The 24,047-nt window shown below is 39.7% G+C and overlaps 2 protein-coding genes across 5 annotated transcripts in view; one reads left to right on the plus strand and one right to left on the minus strand.

The window, feature by feature from the left end:
* The window catches only part of LOC121718035 (NACHT, LRR and PYD domains-containing protein 12-like), a 1,225,568-nt gene extending 1,213,535 nt beyond the window's left edge, over positions 1-12,033 (minus strand). Inside the window, exons 1-13 of the mRNA XM_042102786.1 lie at positions 12,016-12,033; positions 10,701-10,795; positions 10,253-10,562; positions 10,054-10,186; positions 7,909-9,679; positions 7,495-7,665; positions 7,219-7,371; positions 6,904-7,074; positions 6,106-6,258; positions 5,799-5,969; positions 4,983-5,153; positions 3,877-4,050; positions 2,293-2,339 (exon numbers count right to left, since the gene is read on the minus strand). Of these exons, the coding sequence (XP_041958720.1) occupies positions 2,293-2,339; positions 3,877-4,050; positions 4,983-5,153; positions 5,799-5,969; positions 6,106-6,258; positions 6,904-7,074; positions 7,219-7,371; positions 7,495-7,665; positions 7,909-9,679; positions 10,054-10,186; positions 10,253-10,562; positions 10,701-10,750 (3,475 nt within the window). The 5' untranslated portion in view covers positions 10,751-10,795; positions 12,016-12,033. The remainder of the gene's footprint in view (positions 1-2,292; positions 2,340-3,876; positions 4,051-4,982; positions 5,154-5,798; positions 5,970-6,105; positions 6,259-6,903; positions 7,075-7,218; positions 7,372-7,494; positions 7,666-7,908; positions 9,680-10,053; positions 10,187-10,252; positions 10,563-10,700; positions 10,796-12,015) is intronic.
* Positions 12,034-14,946: 2,913 nt separating this feature from the next.
* On the plus strand, positions 14,947-22,671 carry LOC121718101 (caspase recruitment domain-containing protein 8-like). Of its 4 annotated transcripts, XM_042102958.1 has the most exons (6): positions 14,947-15,105; positions 16,045-16,099; positions 20,160-20,164; positions 21,102-21,362; positions 21,648-21,682; positions 22,221-22,671. In XM_042102958.1, the coding sequence occupies exons 4-6, from the start codon at positions 21,103-21,105 to the stop codon at positions 22,475-22,477; spliced, it is 552 nt and encodes a 183-aa protein (XP_041958892.1). In that variant the 5' UTR covers positions 14,947-15,105; positions 16,045-16,099; positions 20,160-20,164; position 21,102; the 3' UTR covers positions 22,478-22,671. The 4 variants fall into 4 exon arrangements, with proteins under 4 accessions (XP_041958892.1, XP_041958893.1, XP_041958890.1 ...); XM_042102959.1 differs by lacking the exon at positions 20,160-20,164 and having other exon boundaries at positions 16,045-16,211; XM_042102956.1 differs by lacking the exon at positions 20,160-20,164 and having other exon boundaries at positions 16,045-16,118.
* Positions 22,672-24,047: the final 1,376 nt, after the last annotated feature.

Here is a 24,047-nt window from a genome sequence, read left to right on the forward strand (position 1 = left end):
ATTAAACTATAGCTCCCTTTGTTAGCCTAATTTTGTTAGCCTAAGTGGGCAAATATTAACACTGGTTTAATAAATGTTTATAGCATTTCCCAACTTTGCTAAGCAACAATTTTGTGTGAAATGATTTAAAAGCATGGCCCATATAGACGCTTGTCCCAAATATAAGTTTGGCGACTGAAGCAAATAAAAGCTCAGGCTATTAATCAAGTTTTTATCCATTAATCTAAATTTCACATAAAGGGCCCAGTGCCCATGAGGACCTCAATGCACACCCCATCTCTCCCACTTATGTACTTATGTCCTGGTCAGACACTGCAGTTGCTCTGCACCAGATGTGTGAGCTGGGAGTCCGCTTCATGTCAGATTCAACTTGTGTTGCTATATGACTTAACTTAAGTGCTTTAAGGGTGAGGCGTCAGGGCTGTAGTACTCGAGTCCAGTCTTGGACAGTCCGGACTTGAGACCGTTTTTCTATGGTCTCGGACTTGTCTCGGACTCGCTAGTATTTGGACTTGGTCTTGTCTCGGTCTCTGCCACTGGTCTTGCCAAAAATGGCTTTTGGTCTCGACCGAGTCCAGGTGTCTTTAGGGCATAACATAAAGATGATACTTTTCGGGTCCTCTCCATTAAGATCCAACTCGAATGTATGCTTTGTGTAATGGAACTGGTGAGTCTTGCAGTCTTCAATAATTTGTTTACATGAAGCACATTTGCCGATTGAAACGCATTCCACTCAGCTAGCTAGGTGACTGGCTCAGGCTCATCATTTACTTTTAATTGCAAACAGAAAATGTCTAGCTAGCATCATGTCATTACATGCGTCTATTTCCAAAGGAATGAAAGCTGTTTATACCAACCTAATATCATGTTTATCATTGTTAATATTGTGCAATACATGTGTACAAACAATGTTAGAGTTTGTGGACTAGCAATAGGCTATATTTCAATGGAGCTGGTAAAAATATCATTATAGAGAATGTGGCCACAATGGGCTTAAAGTGACAGTGCACCAATTACAAATGAGTTAAACAGCATCAAATGAGTAGTATTTCTTAAGAAGTTAATACTTACTGTGCACAATTACTCTGTCAATATTATCATTTAAATAATATAAAAGTGTTTTACTTTTACCTTTGTGGTTACTCATTATTTTTGTGATTTATGTTGTATTTAATATGCCATTTAAAGGTGCCATGTGTAATGTCCGCCAAAAAATCAATTCACACTCCACATTCCATAAAAGATTGGGGCAGTAAACCTCCAGAAAGCGAGTTGGTCTACCCTAGAGTAATAACCAAGACACGTGTATTGCATTTTGGCTGGCGGTTATGTTGCCCACATACCGCCTCCCATGGCCGAAACTGGAATTATGACACCTGTCGGGCTGTGGCTAGTAATTTAGCATGCTAATTCAGGTTGATATCTCTGCAGCACTATACCTTGTCATTTTTTTAATGACATCATCGCCCTTATTTCTTCTCATTCTTTTGATGCGTGTAGCTCATTTTTTGGATATTTTTACCTCAATTCTTACACATGGCACCTTTAAGAAGCTTTAGTCTTTAGGAACTTTTTAATTGCGGTTAATCGAGATTAATTAATTTCAAAATATATATATTTTAATCGTTTGACAGCCCTAGTTTATAATAATATTGGAGGAGAAGGGGAATGGCTACACTTACAAATCCTGGGTGCTGTCAGACTGTTTTTGCTTTTAGATAATAATAATAATAATAACCCAAAATGATTGTCTTGATACTGTCATGCGTAAGACTTTTTTTCCTGTCCTGGACTCGGTCTTGACTCGGACTCGAACCTTTTTGGACTCGGTCTTGACTTGGTCTCGACTAGTCCTGGTCTTGGACTTGACAAAGGTGGTCTTGACTACAGCCCCTGTGAGGCGTAGACAAAACATTTAATATGTGGCAGAAGACCATTCCAAATACTGGGCGTAGCTACTGAAAAGGCCCAGTCACCCTTTTTTGAGGTGTGAGTGAGGGATTGTGAGGAGTTGTTGCGAGAATGACCTGAGTGACCTACATGTAGGGGCAGAGCATGGAGACCAATCCTGCATTTTCAATCCTGAGTCAAAATAGGCACAATGTTTTTGTATCATTATCAGTTAAATGGCATCAAAAAATAACAAAGTGAAAAGAAACATGATCACACAAACACTTTCTCTCCCTCACTCTCTCTCTCTCTCTCTCTCTCTCTCTCTCACACACACACACACACACACAAACACACACTTGTGTGTAACACATACTGTACACATCACACAAGATCACTCACATTTTCTCAGTCCTGGTTTCATCCTGTGCTCTCCTCCATGGTCATATCTGAATATGAGAGAATATTGAGAAAAAATACAGTTGAGGCACAAAAGGATGTTTACAGACAGGATATTTCTTCACAATAAAACAGAATAAAAAAGCAAACGAGTTGAATTCCAAACACACTGGACACCATCAATTTAGCTTTCCTCTTGTCTTCTAGTTTTATGGCGGTTGGCAAACAACAATTGGTTTTTCATGGCCACCTTCTGAAATGGAGTGTAGGTCTGAACTAAAGTGAATCTAATAGTGAAATACTGGAGATCATAGACTCACACACCATTTCAGAGCCTGACAGTGATGCTCATTGTTCGCCAACCCCCATACAGTGGCATCGCTTTCAAATGGCCACTTCAGTCGCGCATTACGAGGCGTGAAGCTGCGTGAAGCTTTAGTACCACTTTCATCCACTGTGAGTCGCTCTGCCACTGTACATCGCTCTGTCAGTAGCCTGACTGCCGCCCCTTCTGAAAAAGCAGGAGGCTAGGCTACCTTTAAACGTAATAGGTTACCGAGAGGAATCCCAGCCTACGAATTCAATTACAAAATAAATCGTAATTAAACATTACCTCGATTAAGACTACTTGGGTATGGCTTAAGGCTTGACTACACGGTGGTAGCGAAAATCGAAATCTGCTTTTGATAGCCTACCGGTGCTGCTCCACAAAACGAAAAAATATCTTAATTTGCTGTCTATGTTATTGTCAGTGTTGGGGGTAACGCAACTACGCAAATCAAAACAGTGTCTTAATTTGCCCTACTTCTTGACTGCAATGTAGTCAATTTACTGCTTGACATGTCATTTTTATTTTTCTGTACAATAAACAAATACATCTGCTTTATGCCGCAGAATTACATTCATATTTGGCTGACTGCAGACGCGCCACTTCCCTCCCCATATTCCAAGATTAAGATAGTAGCCTATAAAAAAAGCACTTCATACTATCATAAAAAAATTGTTAAAACGAATAGCTATTTGCAATTTGACAAAACACTGGTCCTCATTTTGCGAATGCGAGAACGATATGAGCCTGTTGCATTTAGTTACATGTCCGAGTAACGCATAATGTTTGAAAACCACTGGCTCGTAATCACAATAATTTAACACACGGCAGTTGGATAGCTGTACATCTAGAAGACTTTTCTCCTCGCAAGATGGCACCAACTGAAAGCATTTATGTAATGCACTGACTTCTCAAACCTTTCTTAAACCCTTTCTTTATACTTATAAAGTTAAAAATACTTTGCAGGGACCCTCTCCACAGTAGCATAGAAATGTAACAATATTTTGAGACAGTTAAAGTAGTGATTTACTTTGACATAGAAAGACTGCCCTCAAGACTATACTGTTTAGCTGTAAATATTCCAGTGTTATTCATAATTACTGATTAACATTGTTTTGGTCCCCACTGAAAATGTAAAATGTGGGTCACTGTGCAAGCTGTCCTAACCATCTGTAGCCTGGGTAGATGTGGTTGCTGGTCTTGTGTTATTAATTGTAGAACTTCTACAATACACACACAGATAAAGACCTAGAACTCACCTGAAATCATCTAGTTTACAGTTGGGATCATTCAGTCTGTCTGTGAGCTCTTGGACACCTGAGTCTCCTAGGTGATTGTAGCTCAGATCCAGCTGTTTCAGGTAGGAGGGGTTTGATTTGAGGGCAGAGGCCAATAAAGAACAGCCCTTGTGTGTGATCAGACAACCAGATAGTCTGAAACAAGAGTTAATCTTTCCAATTAGAGAAGAAAAAAATTAATAAACACAAGGCAGAGCAAATTCAACCAGGTGGAAAATCCATTACATTTCTTTAGAAAACAAAGTTTACTCAAATAACATGGTACACAGGATTGAGCTGTGCCTTGTTTTTAGTCCATTGATTCTTCTGGCGTGACAGTCAAGGTAGGTGTTCACAGGGGTGTAGCACAAGATCCTGGGCCCTATGCATAGGCAGTCCTTATGGCCCCCATGCCCCCCCCCCCCCCCCCCTCCCTCATGCATCTATTCCAGACTTTTCAAGGGCCCTCTCCCCCTTGGGGCCCTGGTAATCAGTCCCACTTTTACCCCCAGTTCGACTCTCCTGGGAGTTCACAACAGTCAGGAAGGACTCGCACACAGGGGGGCCAAAAAGTTAAACAAAGTATTGAACATTTTTTATATAGGCAATGTGCAAAAGGGCAAAAAAAGTGCAAAGTGCAGTGCACTCATATAACAAAACACATACGTGCAAAATCTATTAGGCCAGAGACCAGACGTTATACAAGCAAAAGTCTCAGTGGGAATTTTGGTTGAGAAAAACAAGAACAAGAGCATTCAGGCGACAGCATTTTTACATTTTTAATGCTTCTTCATGTGTCGCGAACGGACCGCTTCAGTCACGCGCTACATATTGGCTACATATTCTGGATCAATTTGCTGACCATACACACCAGAATATGTATTAAACCTAAATTACACAGCTACTTACTATACCAAAAGACAATGATAGGTGACAGGATTGTACTGTCAGTTTCTCCAAAATGTAATGGTTCTGTATAGACAGAAGTGTGGACAGTAATGTAGTCCAGCACATGCTTCACAGACATTCAAAAGCTCAAACAAGGAGTCTTGTTGTGATAGCAGATATTGAAAGTCAAGTATGCAAACCTTAAAGTCTGTAGTTTACAGTTCAGGCTTCTTAGTTCCACAGCGAGCAGCTGAACTCCAGAATCCTTCAGGTCATTATTACTCAGGTCCAGCTCTGTCAGGGAGACCAATGACTGCAAACCAGAGGCTACAACCTTCCAGGATTCCTCTTTTAGCTTACAGTCAGCAAGTCTGCATAAAGTGAGAGGTCAAGAAAAACCAAGTATTCACATTAGCATGACTAATAATAATAACAAAATCAATACGTCTCAGCTGACTACATGTGATCGGATCACCCAAGACGCTTCCTAAAAACGAATGGAAACAGGCCATACTGTAAGTGTGTGAGGCTACAAACGGCAAGAGGGGGTTAATTACAATCTATTAAATTAACAAGTACATCATGCAGGTTACGGTATTTTTGGCTATTGTAGAGCTCCCTCTAGAGTCGTGTATATTAATATTTGACTCTAACAAAATGCTCTTGTTGTGGAGGTGAAGGATTAACCGCAGGCAAAAACTATCACCAAAGAGCTATATCTACTGCCAAGGTAATGTTTCACGATTCTCGTGAGATTTGTCGGGCCGCTGTTTTTGAAGTTGCATGGCTGGTTTTCTCGGTAACGACTACATCTATGCCATATAGCTAAGTGAACGATTTGCCTATTACAAGTTCATTTACAATCAAATTGGCTTCGTAAAGGGTTATATTAAGGTGAAAATCTTGCATAGTGTACCTTTAAAGTGACTTTTTAGGGTCAGTGCGAGAAAAATCTTACATTGGGTGATCTTGGACCCTGGTTCTCAAATTTGATTACCGTCTTTGGCATTACCAACCTCAGTTTCTCCAGTTGGCAGTTTGTGTTTCCAAGATGAGAGAGAAGCTTCTCTTCTGATCTTTGCAAATCACAGCCACTCAAATCAAATTCGATCAGTTGAGAAATACATGACTGCAAAACTGTGGTAACAACCACACAGGAGCTGTGCTTGAGTCTACAGCTGATGAGTCTATTAGGAGAGAGAAAAACACTATAAACAGCATGTCCTCTATGGCCCCTATGTTCCCAAGTATGCCAGAAATAAAGACGCTGGCTGTTTATTAAACACACCAGAAAGAACCTGTGTATTGTGCAAAAATACAGACCTCACTTTACAGTCTTGATTCAGTGGTTGATGGAGCAGTTCTACTCCACAGTCCTGAAGCTCACTGTCACTGATGTCCAGCTCTCTTAGGTGGGAGTTTGTCTCTTGAAGAGTCAAGGCTAAAAATCTCCCTCTCAGTTTACAGCCAACAAGTCTGTAAATAAAAAAAAACATAAACCATGTAACAGGGAATCACAAATTGTTAAATCTGAGAGGCAATATCAACCAAGAGTAAAAACAGTACTGATGCTGTGATGTTGCGTTGCCACTTACAGTTTGGAACAACTTGATGAAAACTAACACATGGTCAATTGATGTCAATTAATGGCACTGAATATTCATCCATTTAGTCAAACCATTTTTCCATGAGCCAGCTGTTAGTTTGCACTCACACAATCCAGTGGTCATGAACTTCAGACAGTAATGCTTTTACTATTTCATCTAGCTCATTAGAATGGTTGTATGGCATCTTCTATGAACAAATACCTCCACAGGGTTGTGTTTTCACCAAGAGCAGCCCATAGACAGTGATTTATGTTAAGAAGAAATGACAACATGCTTTTATTGAGAAAATGGGAAACATCACCAAGGACCAGAGGTGAGCATCCCTGGTTCAGAATATAGAAATCCTGCCATGTACTGTACACAGGTACATCACAAAAAAGTTCCTTTTTTCATAATGTATTTCAAAAAATGTATATTTTATATATTCTCTAGGTTGTTTTGTTTTATCTTGATGATTATGCCTTACAGCTCATGAAAAAAATAGTACCTCAAAATATTTATAAAAATGACTCACCTCAATATCTCCAGTTGGCATTTTGGGTTTCTAAGACCAGAGAGCAGCTTCTCTTCTGATGTCTGCAGATCACAGCCACTAATGTCCAACTCACTCAGTTGAGACATACATGCCTCCAAAACTGAGGCCACAACCTCACAGGAGCTTTGCTTGAGTCTACAGCTGATAAGTCTATAATGAGGGAGAAAAAAACACTATAAGCATCTACTGTATGTCCTTTCATTCCTTATGTGAAATGTCTGTAAACAAAATAATTATGTGGATTGTTTTAGTTCAAACACAAAGAAAAGACAAAAAACAAAGAAAATGGCAGACCTCACTTTACAGTCATGATTTAGTGCTTGATGGAGCAGATCTCCTCCACAGTCCTGAAGCTCACTGTCACTGATGTCCAGCTCTCTTAGGTAGGAGTTTGCCGACTGAAGAGTCAATGCCAAAAATCTTCCTCTCAGTTTACAACCAACAAGACTGTAAAAAGAGCCATGCAATAGAGAATCACAAATAGAGAAATCAAAGAGGACGTCTTATTGTTTGGACAAACTAGAGTTAACATACGATGTTCTTGCCAACACAACCTGCAATATTACTGACCTTAGTTTCTCCAGTTTGCAGTTTGGACTCTGAAGAGCAGAGAGCAGCTTTTCTCCTGACTTCTGCAGGTCATTATAACGCAGGTCCAGATCTCTTAAAGGGGAGTTTGAAGACTGCAGAGCTGAGGCCACAACCTCGTAAGACTTTTCTGTTAGATCAAAGCCCGCAAGTCTGCAAGAGACAGGAGAAGAAAACACATAATCTGTCCCAATGCCTTTAAGGATACATAATAAGTGTCCACGGTACACTAGACTAGTGTCAAACAAGGCACTGCCTATAAAATGCTTTTTCATGTTCATTATATCCATACTCTTGGTGGTATACATTTCTCAGATTGGATGTAAATGTATTTGTATATTAATTTGTTCCAGACAAAAATTCAGCATCAATTACAAATGCATAAACTTAACTCACACAGCCTTCCTGCAACATCTCACAGCTGGCACCAGTTTCCTCCGTCCCTCTTCTGATGTTTTATATTTCCTCAAGTCCAACTCATCCAGCACCTCCTTGGACATCAGAAGCATGTAGGCCAGGGCTGAGCAGTGAGCCAGTGAGAGCTGTTTCACGGCACCTTTCTCTGCCTTCAGGAAAGCCTGGATTTCATCATGGACAGAAGAATCATGCATTTCCACCAGGCAGTGGAGCACATTGACGCACCTCTCAAGGGAGATATTTGACTTGTGCATCACCTTCAGGTTCTTGATTGTTTTCTTCACACTCTCTGGGCTGCTGTGTATGTGTGTCAGGAGGCCTAGCAAAAGTCTCTGATTTGACACCAGAGAAATGCCATGAAGGAAACGAACAAACAAATCAAGGTGTCCATTCTTGCTTTTCAAAGCTTTGTTCACTGAAATTTTCAACAGCTCATCTAGAGGCATATCGGACTTGGACTTTCTACCAAGAAATGGTTCCAGGGCCACAATATTCTTACTCACATAAGAGGCAAACAGATGAAGTGCAGCAAGAAACTCTTGGATGCTCAGATGTGCAAAGCAGTAAACCTTCTTCTGGGCAACCTCACATTCCTCCCTGAAGATCTCAGTGCACATTCTGTCAGCTTCACTGACATTAATGCCACACTCTCTCAGGTCTTCCTCATAGAACATAAGATTCCCATTCTCCAGATGCTTGAAAGCCAGCTCTGCCAGTTTCAATATGACACCCCTATGAGATTCCAGGAGCCTCTGTCTATCTGTCTCACTTTCTTCTTGATACTTCTGGTTCTTCCTGGTGGTCTGGATGAGCAGGAAGTGTATTAACATCTCAGTCAGGGTTTTGGGGGCATCTTTCTCAGAATCCTGTTCCAGTATCTGCTGAAGGACAATGGCTGAGATCCAACAGAAGACTGGCATGTGGCACATAATGTGAAGGTTCCTAGTTGACTTAATGTGTGAGATAATTCTGTTGGCTTGATTCTGGTCACTGATCTTCTGGCTAAAGTACTCTTCCATCTTTGAGTCATTGAACCCTTGTACTTCTGTCACCTGACTGATACACCGAGAAGGGATCTGACTGGCGGCTGCTGGTCGGGAGGTTATCCAGATGAGAGCAGAGGGAAGCAGAGTTCCCTGAATGAGGCTCGTTACCAGCACATCCACTGATGATGTTTGTGTCACATCAGACAACTTCTGATTCTTTTGGAAATTCAATGGAAATCGACTCTCATCAAGACCATCAAAGATAAACACAATGTGGCAGTCTTTGTATTCATTATCCTGTAGCTCCCTAAGCTCAGGGTGGAAGTCAAGCAGGAGCCTGTGAAGACTGTACTGATCATGTTTGATCAAATTCAGCTCACAAAACGGAAGCACAAACATGAAATCTACATCCTGGTTAGCTCTGTCCTCTGCCCAGTCAAGGATGAACTTCTGCACAGAGACAGTTTTTCCAATGCCAGCAATCCCCTTGGTCATGACCGTTCTGATGTGTCTCTCTTGTCCGGGTAAGGGCTTGAAGATATCACTGCAGTTGATTGCTGTGTCCTCTGTAGTTCGTGCCCTTAATGCTGACTCTACTTGCCAAATGTCATGCTCATTATTTACCCTCTCACTCTCTCCCGCTGTGATGTAGAGCTCTGTGTTGATCTCATTAGGGAGTGGGTGAGTCCCTGACCTTATCCTCTCACACCTCCTCTTTATGCTGGCTCTATGGGTCATCAGTACTCTGGTCAGGACATGGACATCTATTTGGCCATGAAATAAACAAACAAACAAACAAACAAACAATGTTGATAAAACAAACATGAAATAAACAAAAAAAGAGATGACCATCAGCCATAACATAATAAGTGTGTCTAAATTGTTTTAAGTAGAAATAAATTGGATTGGTTCTTTTTTAATATGTCAACACCATTTTGTGTGTTTAGAGAAATTATCTTTTCTATCCATGCCCTAGCCCTGCTCTTGGACAGATGGAAACACTTTACGAGACTCTCAAGTAGATACATACAACAGATACAAACAATTTTTTTTTTTTTTTAATTAATTGTTTATAACCTAGGGCCTTGCTATTGGTATGTGTTATTTAAGAAAAGTTGAAAGAAACATTGCAACTCACCTGTCAGTTTGGCCCTTTTGATGGGGACATGCTCTGTTAGGGGTTGTTTGCTGCCTACTGCACAGTCATCCAAAGTGGGCTCTGGAGAAATCTGTGGCACATGTGTGTGTGGATATAGAGGGTGCTGCCCCACCTCTGTGTGTGGGTATGGAGGGTGCTGCCCCACATGTGTGTGTGGATATAGAGGGTGCTGCCTCACCTCTGTGTGTGGGTATGGAGGAACTTGTGCCATGGTAGTAGATGAGTATTGTTGATGTTGTGACATTTCTCTGTCTTGGTATGGAGAAGGTTGTGACATTGCTGTATGTGGGTATAATTGGGGTTGTGTTCTGAATATCTTTCTGCATTGGGGGCAGCTGTAGTTTCCTGATGGACCAGACTGGCTCCCGTAGCTGCTGATGCACTGCCTGCAGAAACTGTGTCCACATCTGGTGATGACTGGGTCCCTCAGTAGCTGCTCACACACTCCACACCTGGACTGATCCTGGGTCAAGACGTTCCTCAAAACACTGTGAAGTCAATAAATATTGAACACTGTAGATCAAATATATGGAATTCACTGGCCCCTAACCCCAAACATCACCTTGTGAAATGTGTGAGTGTGTGTGAGTTATAGGCTAAACATTAACTAAAGTTCGAGAACTTACTGATCCATTGGCTCAGGTGATCCTGTGTTGAGGTTGAGAGATTTATCCATGGGGCTCCTCGGTTTCCACACTAACACCTTTGGGTCCTGGACATGCTATTCAGTGAAATAATCACACACGTCACACACACACACACATATATATACATTACACACAGTGTTGGGGAGTAACGAGTTGCGGGTTAGGAGAGTTTCAATTGCACAGGAGGGAGAGGGAGGGAGGGAGTAGCGAGTTAGCTCTCTGTTTTGTTTGAACGTCAACAGAAGTGACGTCACCCGCAATTGCTGATGCAACCTTTAAAAGCCAATTTTTGATTGGCTGCCCAGTCAAGGATGAACTTCTGCACAGAGACAGTTTTTTCCAATGCCAGCAATCCCCTTGGTCATGAGGGGTCATCTTTTAAGCACTCATAGCTATGGAAAGACACTGCTCTTAGCATATTTCTGTTCATGTTTAAATTCATTAGCATTTATACTGGAAACAAACACAACTTCATGCGCAAACGCTGACGCTGTACATTTAATCACATCATGTTTGGTTGAAGGCATGCACAAAGGATGTATGTAGGCCTATTGACTTCAAAATTAGGCAAAACAAAGGGGGGGGGGGGGGGTGCAGTATTTTATAGAAATATTTGATTTGGATATTCAGTCTTGATGCCACAGAATGTAGGATTTTTTTCCCGTTTCGGAGACAGCCTTTGTGACCAGAATTAATGATCTCACAGTAAAACGAGTTAAGTCTTACTTCAAATTAAATTATTATAATCTTAATTCTTGTAGGCCTAATGAAAGATTTTAATATATAAACATATACTAGACAGGGCAAAACCCAGAACGATCTGATTAAGGTCACTACCAAACTTTGATAATTTTAATGTGGGTCTGGCTCGCCAGGCTAACTCTGGCAACGATAATGATGCATGTTACTTTTACCCCTTGCATCGCGAGGAACCAATCACGTCAGTGTAGATGACTACAGTGCTGCAATGAATCAGTCAGTAAACATTGCTCGTAGTATTATCCATGCGTGCAGTGGGATTTTCAAATGCATGCTTGGTGCCGCCCCTCGAGTTAGGCCATTTTCATTATTCGTGGCCAGACCCTTAATCTTTCTAGATTACCAAGGTCTGGATTTTCCAGGCTAGTAAAGTGACTCCTGACCTATCCAAACACCTGATGCGCATCTTCAGTATGCCGAATGTTCGTTCAATTACACTGCGTGTTTGTGTGTGTTTTCGCCAGGAGATGGCAGGAGATTATTGCCAGGAGATGGCAGACATCTGTCACAGCCTGACGGGTCAGGCGCTACTTACTGTCTGGGCCGGCAGACCCTCTCCCTCCCGCGTCTAATTCTCTGTCCCAAGACGTAGGCCTACTCCATCTCACTGTGCAATAGAAAAATTATGAGCAAGCGTATCTTAACCAAATTGTGCACAGTAGGCCTACGCTACAATATTGCCAAGCATGCGCCCTTAGCATCTGAAAAATGTGCCACTGATTTTAGACTAGGTTTTTCCTGGTCTGTGGCGGAATTGTTTTCTGAAATTGCAAAATAGCACCAGGGAACGTTTGCGCCGGAACACCTCCTCTTTTCTCTGAACCGCCCCCGGGAGCACAAGTTCATTCACTAATTTACCGATGTGCGTCTGTGGAGGGAAAATTCCGCTGTATTCCGCTCAAATGCAAAATAGGAATGAAACAAACGGCAGTGAACAAAGTCACTGTGCACTGAAAATATGATCAAAAACCTTTAAATTGTCATTGAAACCATTGCACCCTACTATGCAAACGTTACGTTAGCTGGACATGCCAGTCTTGATTTGATAGCTAGCAAATTATGCTGATGGCAATATGGTTGAAAGGTACATTTCGTAGAAATTAATGTTGCTTACCAATTCACATTGAATAGTAAAATGTTTTATTTTTAATGTTAATATTACTGTATACTATTTCTATATACTATTTAGTATTACTAAAATCAGTGGACAACTGCAGGGATCCGTTACAATACAGCCTCAAAAACTAGAATCTATTTCTTCACAGACCCATCCTCGCATGCAAATTAGTTGATAAAATGATACCCATATGCAAATTAGCTCTCACAAAATAATGCACAGTGTATATTTACACTAATTAAGTAAAGACATCCATAATTGCTTTGCCATGATGTTCTTGTAAAGGTGAAGTCGCACATGAATGAAAAAGGTAAAAAAAAATACCCAATTTGCATAATGTAACTGCAATGTCCTATCTAAAAACATACTTTTGTATGATCATTTGTTATATTTGATACAATTTGAATATTATTTGGGCCTAAAGCCATTAACCTATCTACTTACAGCCATATTATTAATACATTTCTTTATATGCATTTATAGTCGCTAATGTGTTCAAATATGCAAATTATCTAATTAACTATGCGTGATATAAAAATGTCCCAAGCAGAAATGGATTCTACGCGAAAAAGTACTATAGAATCAATTGAGAAATGTTTAGTGACCTTAATCAGATCGTTCTGGGTTTTGCCCTGTCTAATAGGCCTAAACAAACAAACGTGACATCGTGTGCAGTCGCGCTGTGGCTTTGAGTTGTTGACAGACCGACAGTCCTATGTCATGTTATTGATTAACGTTTTCCAAAGTCAAACTGAAAACTTTAACTGAATCTTCCCACTTCTGCTCCTCACTCGATCGTGCCGTATACTATTTCATAGGGTGATTTCACGCCTGTCCTATACGAACCCTATTTCATGTCAAAATGGCTGCAGTGAAAATGGTCTGTTACCATTAATTTTCGAGTGCCTCCCAGCCAGCCAGTCACAGCCTATACAATTCATGAACGTTAACTGTAACAAAAACCGTAGTCTTTCTACAATGATGTGGCATAAAATAGTAGGATAGGCTACATTACTTACAGCGGTGTAGCGCTTCCCGCCACGAAGGACTGGGTATTCTCGTAGCCTACTTTCGTTTTTACCTGCTCCGTAGGCCTAGGCTACGCAACGCTACGGCAGGCTCTGTGGAAAAATAAAACTCTGCTTCCATCTAGCGGTGAACGGATGGTGTGAAAATGGTGAGATGCCGCTGAAACTGATCTGTACCTATTGTATTGTCATAATGATAGGTTATGTTCCTACTTCCTAATTCCTTAATAAACATAAATAAGTTTAGATTAAAATGAATGGCTACACCACTGTGTGTGTGGTAATATTTTCCCTAACCAGTCTTTATTACACAAACGCAAGAGGCAAGCAAACATAGTAGCAAACTGCTACTGCTACTAAAATGTTTATACAGTACCCTCCAGATTTATTGGCACCTCTACTAAAGTCGACTACCGGTATAAAAAATAATCTGTTGGTGATTGAAAACACGTTGCTCACAATTATTGGCACCCCTGAAAAAACTTATACAAAACCTAACAGAAGCATTTTCCTGTCTAATTTCAATGTATTTAAGTTAATCAGAGTGTCTGAACTTTCATAAGTAGTTCATGACTTTCTTTTTCACTATGGTATGAAAATAAAGTCACACAGAGGCTAAATCCTCTAGTCATTTTTCAACATCAGAAAGACAAGAGAATACACTAAATTCAAATACATTCAAATAAAAAGAACGTGTGTTAACATTTGTAAGTCAGGAAATGTCTATAAAAACTAGGTACTTTGTTGAAAATGCCTATATTTACAGTTAAAACAATGATTAAAAGGTTCTAATGAACTGAGAATGTGCCAAACATGCTTGGACAAAGGCCCATGGTTATCTTGCCCACGCGCACAGTAGCCTATGTATTCATCAGGTCAATTAACCAAAACAAATGTCCAGATCAAAGCAGGGCCACCAATAATTGTGAGCGACGTGTTTTTGTTAAACATATTTATTTCTTTATGAGATTTGTCTTTTTCTCAAAATTAATGTGCTTACCTCCAAGGTTGGATTTTCCCTCATTTTGTTCATTGTGAGATTACAATAAATCACCAATAGATTATTTTTTATGCAGGATTTTATTCAACTTTAGCAGAGGTGGCAATAATTCTGGAGGGTAGCCTACTGTATATGTGTATGTGTGTGTGTGTATATATATATATATATTATATATGTATATTTATGTTTTTCTGTTGTCTTTTATGTCCACCACTGTTTTGGTGAGCTCTCATGTTGTATTTATGTTTATTTATGAATATGCTCTCTCTGCTGGCTGCTTAACAAATTGCCAAAGACACCTGGAACTAGGAAGTCAATAGAGTCAAGATTACTCATTTACATAACCAGTGCAATCACGTCACGTTATTCAGAATTATTTTTGTTCCTGGACTTCAGTCTTCAGTTGCTTATCCTACTGAACTGAACTGAAACCACAGAAGTCTTCAAAAGGAACCCTACACTGCGGAGTTTACAAAGTGAGTGATAATTGAGTTTCACTGCGCTAAAACTAGGCCTAGGCTACTATGTGATCTAGGCTGCGTATCTATAGGTCGTGTGTTACAGGCTGGTTGACTTAATTAAAAGTAGCCTATAGGCTTCGAAGGCTTTGTCGTCGGCAGGTCAGACTCAGAGACAATAGAATATGGTTCATTTTCTTTTGTTTAATTCTGCATAGAGATAAGATTGGTTTGCAATCGTTAGGCCAAACACCAGATTTAAGGTAGCCTGTGGATTAGGTCTACTACGCCTACTGTGCTGTTACAAGACCTAGTGTAGTGTAGGCTACATAAACCTGGTACAGAACAGACACAAAGCAGACTAAAGTTAAGCTAAATCATATCAATGTCAATCAGTATTGTTCTATGTAGGCTGTGCTAGCCTGCTAGGCTATAATGTGAAAGTGAAGAAGCAATGTGTAAAGGAGGTGGTGATGGCAAAAATGCAAAATTAGCCTACGGGTTGTGTACAATGGGGGGGGGGGGGATTGTAGCCAGGTTAATGTTCCAACTTAACGTAGCCTAGGCTTATTCGGTTTTCAAAATTGTTTTAATCGTGAAGTGCTAAACGAAAGGTCGTGGAAACATAGGCTTAGAAACATAGGCGTAGAAACATACAGTAGGCTATCTACAGCCCAGGCTAGCCTATTAACCTGACTCTCTAGCCTGGCGAGCCAGACCCACATTAAAATGTAGGGTCTGGGCACTCACCGTTCGCAGTGCTCAGTCCGAGGGGCAGGATAATCAGTTGTCTTTCAAATTCCCTCTGCACGCAATAGGACGCAATAGGATATTTGTTTTCAAGTAGCAGGGAATTCAAGCCAAATCGTTGCAACTCTGCCATCAATCATTATGTTAAGCCCACCAAACGACTCTATACACGATTTCAATGCCTGATTAAGTTTCGATTTCTGGAACTCAGCAGTGTTGACCGCATTTCCGCAGAGCGGAGAGTTGGGACAACTGGTGACAACCAGGCCCAGACACCGAGCTGAAGTTAGTTTGATGTTGGATATTAAACATATTCATTGCGGCGGGCTTCACCGCAGCAGCCTACCTTCTGAATCACCTTCATAGTCTTGTTCTGTAGTGAGTCCTTTTTGTCAATAACTTTGATATCATGTGACCCAGTGACTCCAAACAAATGCAGAATTATAGTTATCCTATATAGGGACTAATCAGACAGATCTCTTTGTATAAGAATTTTGTGCACACTCTATTTTATATTACTATTTTAAAGAAAATCCACATATTTCCTATAACATTCTACGTTTTTCAATACCTATAAGCCAGTGACCTAGTGACTCCAAACCAATGCAGAATAGTTGTCCTATGGGACTAATCAGACACACCTCCTTTTATGGGCCTTCTATGCACACTCTATTTGATATGAAAATATATATTTTTTAAATTCCATACATTTCCTACACCTAGAACATTCTAGTTTTTTCAATACCTCCCAAGTCATGTGACCCAGTGACTCAAAATCAATGCAAAATAGTTCTGCTATATGAGACTAATAGTACACTATTATTATTATGACCACCGCACAGCGAAGCCCCACAAGGATGACATATAGTATAATAATAATACATAAGTAGGCTATAGCGCCACTTGATTAAAAATTAAAAAGCAAAAACGAGGCATTGTAATAGTTACACACATGATACGCTTTGTGGTACATATAGTTAAGTTATTTTCTTAAAGGGGAACTTGGCAACTATTTCAACGTAATAAACCCGTTTAGAAATCATTTGGATGGTTAAATGACCTGTTCCGGTGAAAATGGTGACTTTCCCCGCTGCGCCTAGCGTCCCCAGACGGAAAACCAACCTTGCAACATTGAGACTACCGTCCCGGAAAGAGACGTGAGAAACAAGAAACTAGTCTTAAATCGTGTTTCTTACCTTGTAACATCCACATAGTTCTGCCAAACCTATGCTAACCGTTCGCTAGCTTGTAAACAAATCCATGTGCTTTATCGTTTCCTTTTCCCACAGTTTGAAATAGCATAATCAGGGTAGGAATTTCACGGCGGCCTTGCGTTGGCCGTGAGGCCCCTTTGAAAATCAGAGGTTTACAGGCCACGGTGGCCTTGGTGCCCCCTTCTTTCAATATTCTGCTTTGCGTCCTACTAATAGCGATTTTTATTTAGCCTGTGGCCTGTCAAAATAATCTTAGCATTCACAGCGCAAATTAATTTAGTCATTTACGCAGTGGAGAAAGTGGCAGCGCAAGAAAGAAAGTGCGTCCAAATTCACCCATTCTCAGTTGAACTACTGGCGAAGTAGCCTATTCATCACACAGACATCACACGTATCACATGAAAGAGCTTTTTCTCAGCTTTTAAACGATGTTAGCCGATAATTGCTGTGTTGAACGGTTCGCGAGAAAAGTCAATAATATAATTCAATTTAATCATACATTCTACTGAAGGTTTTGCGTCCCATGATCTCCATACCCATTCATCTCGATGTAATACTTTACGAACCCTTCTTTTAACACATGACAACCCATATATCAGAATAAACAGGAGACCTTACCGAACACAAAGGTGTAAAGCAGTCCCCTGTACAGTTAGCCGTTCCAGAGTAATCCAGTTTTGAATTTGCAGTAAAGTTCGACATACATGGATGTCTCCAAATTTGGGCTTTAAGTTTTACAATGTGTTTAAATTGTTCCACATGATTTCATAACGGGCCAAATACAAAATAAATGTTACAAATATCGCCTATATATTGATAAATCAGAGGACAGCTGACTAAGAGTTTGTAAAAGTAGCCTTAATGATCACAAAATGCTAAGCATGCATCTAGGCTATTTGAGTTTCTTAAAGCTGAGCTGTGCTTAAATTGTTCAATACATGATTTCATAACAGGCCAAATATAAAATAAATGTTATATATAGCCTAGATATCTGTAAATATTAGATAGTCAGATGATTTACAGTTCTATGTAATATGTCATGTTTTCATTTCATGTTTTTGTAATGTTTCATACAGTGATGCAGGTCTACTGCAGTGAATAGGCTAAATACAACTTTGATAATTTTTATAGCCTACTACTAATAGTTAACTTTGGCCTTGGTGCCCTGACATGTGGCCTTTGTGCCCCCCACCAAATATGCCCAACTGAAGGCCAAGTGGCCTTGCCCCCAGAATGGTGAAATTCCAAGCCTGAGCATAATGCACAATTTCTCCAGCAGAGGGGGAAATCCTGCCAATTTTCCCTTTAAAAGCTATTCACAAGTCTGCAAGATTAACTTTTACCCAGAGTTCATGTAAATAGCATCGGTTTTACCACAATTTTAGTAATGAAAAATGACAGCTTGTAAATTAAGAGAAAGGCTCTGTTGCCACTGATTGGGTGTAATGATGTGTGTGTGGGTTTTGTTAGTGTGTGTGTGTGTGTGTGTGTGTGTGTGTGTGTGTGTGTGTGTGTGTTGTTAGTGTGTTGTTAATTGTGACTGAGTTGTGACTGAACTATTTTTCCAAGGTGTGGTCATATCCAGTTTAGCCAGTCTGTCATCCCCTCAGTAGAATAAGCAATAGAAGTTTAGAGTATGACAGACAGATTCATACTCATGACAGCTTGTATCTCTGTGCACTTCAAAGGCAGAAGAATGCATTCAGAGCACAGGGCCAACATTTGATCTTACCGCTAAGAGTACTCCTAAATCACACTGCAAGTTTAAAAAAAAAAAAAAAGTATTCTCTTAAAACGTATTCACAAAGCTGTTTAGACCAACTTTTAGTAAGATAAATAAGTTATAACAAAAAAAATTACATTCCATTGAAGCCAGAGTCCTTGTAAAGAACAAAACCTGTTTTACCACACGCTAAGGGCTCTATCTTGGCGATCAGAAACAGATGGTCAGAGGCACAAAGTTTATAGACATTAAAGGCATTACCAATCCATATTCACTAATTTAATGGCGCGATATGTGGTCAAACGTCGGGCGCTTGGCGCAAAAGGATTGTTCTTATATTTCTTAATCAGTCATGGGTGTGTTTTGGGTGTAAAATCCTTTAAACCAATGAGAATGACATCTGTCATTGCCTTTAACAGCAAGCAGCGCAACTGAAGGAATCTGCTTGCACACGCATTGACCGTATGGAACAGGGATTCCACTACCTTGCTTTATTCAAACCTGTTTGTGACTAGCAGAGTATACCTTCATGCATCTGCACTCATCTATTATTTGAACTCATAGGCAAGGTGAAACTAACTAAGTTCTACTGTACACAAGTTAATGACTTTCACTATTGACTGACAAGGGGCATCGAAAACATAGCCTGAAAAAAGCAACACTTACCCCACTAATGTTCGAATGACTGAATACAAATCTGAAGGATATTTATCCCGCAGAGGAGTTGCCGTTTACATCTCATGACAGTGCATCTTCAGCTGTGCTTTATATGCGCCTTTCGCTATAGACCAGGTTTTTCTTGGTCAGTGGCGTAATGATTTTTAGAGGGTGTAAGATCGCGATTTTTGGATCATGCGCCAGACCACACCTTATGTCACTAACTTCCAAATCCCTGGCATCTTGTCTGAATGCAGCATGTCCTCTTTCCATTAGACTCATTCTAAACCTCGTCACCCATGGCTGACAAACAGCATACACTCAGTACGAAAGGAACTTAGAGCTGCTGAGAGGAAATGGAGATGGAGATGTAAATCCAGAGATGGAAATAGTTTTAGTAACTAACAGTCTTTGCTATCATCTTTTTCATCCACAATTACACTTGCAAAAAAGGCATTCTATCAGAGCTTGAGATTGAGAGTGCCACCGACAGCGAACTTTTTTCTACTTTCAAGTCTCTTCTCAATCCTCCACCACCGCCATCAGCTACTTCACTGTCAGCAGATGCTTTGCAACATTTTTCATTGAAAACGTTGCTAAAATAAGTGCTCAGTTTAATTAACCTATAAGGAGAACTTTGTGTTCGCCAGTGATTTGCCACCACACTTAGCCAATAATTGCAAATGTCCGTGAACTTCTGGTGACAACCTAATTTGCATATGACATTGCTGCCAAAAGTTAACCACAACTGCATGCAAATTTGCGGCAACTGTTATGCTTATAATTCTGTAAGGGTATTGATTGTAGTGATATCATTGTTTATTATTCCTATTCTCCTTAATATAGTCTTGCCAACATTTTTAATAGTTCACTGTTACATTTAACTATTGTATTGTTTTTATTTGTATGTCGCTTTGGACAAAAGCGTCTGCCAAATACCATAACCATAATTAACCAAACCAAACCACTAACCAAAGAGGCACCTCAGATGATGATGAGTGATGTTGAGAATGTTGAGTGATGTTGAGTTGTTTCTAGGGATTATTACTGCCAGTTCTTTACTGTTAGCCTATTTAACAGGTTAGTATTTTTATGGTATTACAACATTAAATGTCCCATCAACAACAACAATTGGAACATAAACATATCCTAAATGTATGCGGTGGGCTGTTGACTTACTTAGGCATATCAAATTTATTCTAGTTAACAGTTGTTAAGTTTAGTTTGTGATTACATCATCAAGTGTTTGTTTCAGACAGCAGTGAGCTATTGTAGCATAACATGAGTATAACAATGTATGCCTATGGGGACACAGGCACAGTTGAATTTATAATCAAATTATATATTATGATTACGGCCTTGCTGATAGGACACAATTTGGATAGGCCTATATTATAGTCGTCACCAAGTAAAAATTACTTACTGCATGCTTTAAAAGAGTAGTGAGTATAACCCATTAAGGACTAGTCATTGATTATAATCCATTACTGATTGCATGCTTTAAGGAGATCTGCTTGATTAATAATCCATTACACCTTTCATGGAATGCAGCTAAGAAATCTCCACACGTTCCTCTAGCTGTCCGTCTAAACTCTAAATGGGGAACCAAGTAGTCTAGACTGACCCAAACAATCCTAATCCATCATACTGAAGTGCTCAACCTTTCTTTTATAGCATGGCAGATACCCTTCTCAAGATCCTGCAAGAGCTAGCACCCGAGGTACTGGCCCAATTCAAATACTACTTAACCAAGCAGAACAAACCGATTCCTCTTGGGAATCAGGGTACTACTGTAACTCATCTGGTGCAGAGTATGGAGCTGGCCTATACGGAAGAACTTTCCCTTGATGTAACTCTAACAATTTTGGAAAAAATGGATTGCACACAAGTTGCACAAAAACTTAAGCAAATGATGCAGAATCGACATACCACAAGGTAGGCTTGTGAACTTCACCAAACCATTTATAAAATCTGTGTTACTGTGCAAATAGCCATGTCACGTTTTTAGGACTTTGTTTAAATTTAGATATTTTCACATGGTTGGGTAATAACTAATCACAGGATCCATTTTGGTGTTACTGAGACGAAAACCCTGCAAAGCACTAAAAAGTATTCATGCTATGAATTAAAAGGCATAGATGCCGGACACCTAATCATGGTGGCCTTTGGCAGCACCTGTGTCGTTTTTTTTTAACATGCTGTGTTCTCTCTCTGTTTTAGGGTTCCAGGGCCCAGTCCGGATCAGAAGCAGAACAGTAAGCACTCACTCACTCGTTCACCCACTCACTCATTCACTCACACACACACACACATGCTGAGCCACTAATTCATCAACTTATTCATACACACACACACACACACACACTGATGTAACTAATTCACCAATTTATTCATTCACTCACACATTCACTCACTCACTCTCTCTCTCTCACACACACACACACACACTGAGTCACTAATTCACCAACTTATTCATTCACTCACACACATACACACACACACACACACACACACACTGAGTCACTAATTCACCAACATATTCATTAACTCACATTCATTCAATCATTCACTCACTCACACATTCTCCCACTCACTCACTCACACACAGATCACATTATTTATAGTATAGAACATAATTCTATACATATTACAGGTCCCTATGCATATAAACAGTCCTTGACAGTACCATATTACTGTAAGCATAACAATATCTGCATAACTAGACCTAATAATAAATTTAATTTAATTCATTTAAAAATCTTAATTTCATCAATTTCTTTACTATATTTGTAGATATGAACTTCTTCAACAAGTACAAGGCAGACCTGGAGGAACGAATGGACGTCTCTGGCCTACTCAGAGAACTAGAGCGGTGTGGCATTCTCAATGCTCAGGAGAGGGAGATGGTGGCTGTGAAACCCACATCTGACCAGCGGAACCATGCTCTGATCGTCCATCTCGATCGGAAGGGAGAAGTGGCTCAAAATAAGTTTTATGAGATTCTGAAGAAAACCGAACCCTACCTTGTGACAGATCTTGAAAACGCTTAGCTTAGAATAGCAGGACAATTGATACATTTGTTATTTGTAATTTTTTGACAAATTTATTTTCATGCATCTTTTTTTATCCAAATGAATTTGATTAGCCGCAACAGATTTGTATGAATACCTTGCAGCATTTTTAGTTAGGCTATTTGACTGGGCTGTATTGGGGCAGGTCATCAAATAAATAAATGTTGCCAATATAGATGGCACGTCTGGTTTTGTTTGCCACAATCTCTGAAATAAATTCCACTGAATGACCCTCACTTCTATATATTTAGAAAACTGGAGGTGTGCAGCATACTGACTGTAGAGGAGAGGGAGTTAGTGGAGGTAGAACGGCTTTGTGTCAGTCGGAACTGTGCTCTGATCGTCCTGCTCAGTTGGGGAAGGGAGAGGTTTTATGAGATTCTCAAGCAAAGCAATCGTTTCCTTGTGGATTGGAAGATTTAGAAAGATTATTTGTCATGTCAGGTTAGTTTACATTAGAATAGCAGGAAAAAAGATACATTTGTTTAACGTTTTATATTTTGTATTTTCCTGTCCCATTGTTATCTAAATGAATGTGATTTGCTGCAATACATACAACAGGGGAAATAAGTATTACAGTTTTTCTCGATCGTTTTGATACCAACACCCGTGTCTGAACAAAAGCACTCTGGACAAAATGACACATTTTGCTTGCAAAAGGCTGTTACTCTCTCAAAACACTTAAAACATGCAGCAAAAGCAAATCTTGCCTTCAAACACTACAACTTGTTGCCAATTACAGTGAAAAGACAAAATGTACTGAATAAAAAAATAATTTATTCATTCGTCCCAAGATGTAACTGCCATTGACATGTAAGACATACAGTAAATACCTAGCAAGATACAGTAAATTTCATTGAACTACAACTTGTCATTTTTCATCGAAATAGACCTACATTAAACACCTTTTGTACTGTTTTCTCTACCAAATAGGCAATACAGTACTTTGTCTAAATGTGCATTAGATCCATACTTGCAAATAGCAACACAGAACAGACATCTCTTATGGATAATGAATGATTGCTGATTGAAGAATTGTGCAAAGGAGTTTCACACAGGTGTATCAGAGATTCAGACTTATGCAAGGAATCTATACCACCTGTGAAAAGATGTTTTCCTTTTGTTTAGCATGGGAAAACCAATAGAGTTTGGGGCTTTTGAATGACACCTGTGTTAACTGTTTTGCAAAAGGGTGTGAGAAATGTGTGAACCCAATGAAAATGTGTGAACACATTCGCAAGAGATGACTTCTGCTGTGCAAAGAAAGTAGTCATGAAGACCAAGTGGGTTCTAGTTTACTTAAGCAGGTAAAAGCAATCGAGAAAAACTGTAAACTCATCAACATTTCTTTCAGTATAAAATGATCGATGCAAAAAGTTGTACAAATGAGGAAATACATGTTGGCTCAACATAATGGTTGTGTAAACAAAGAAAAATATGTTTGGTCAATGATTGCATGATTTTCATTACTTTACTACAAAATGTTCATCAAGAGAAAATGTATAATTGTGTTCACGGAACTTTTAACGTTGCACAAAAAATATTATGT

Source organism: Alosa sapidissima, chromosome 9 (assembly GCF_018492685.1).
Source record: "Alosa sapidissima isolate fAloSap1 chromosome 9, fAloSap1.pri, whole genome shotgun sequence".
Classification (NCBI taxonomy): domain Eukaryota; kingdom Metazoa; phylum Chordata; class Actinopteri; order Clupeiformes; family Clupeidae; genus Alosa; species Alosa sapidissima.

Bases quoted from the DNA above. Each gene is read 5' to 3' on its own strand.
- LOC121718101 (XM_042102959.1), top strand. From the start codon at position 21,103: ATGGCAGATACCCTTCTCAAGATCCTGCAAGAGCTAGCACCCGAGGTA. The intron at 21,363-21,647 runs GTAGGCTTGTGA...TCTCTGTTTTAG, and splicing joins CAGAATCGACATACCACAAG to GGTTCCAGGGCCCAGTCCGG. The intron at 21,683-22,220 runs GTAAGCACTCAC...CTATATTTGTAG, and splicing joins TCCGGATCAGAAGCAGAACA to ATATGAACTTCTTCAACAAG.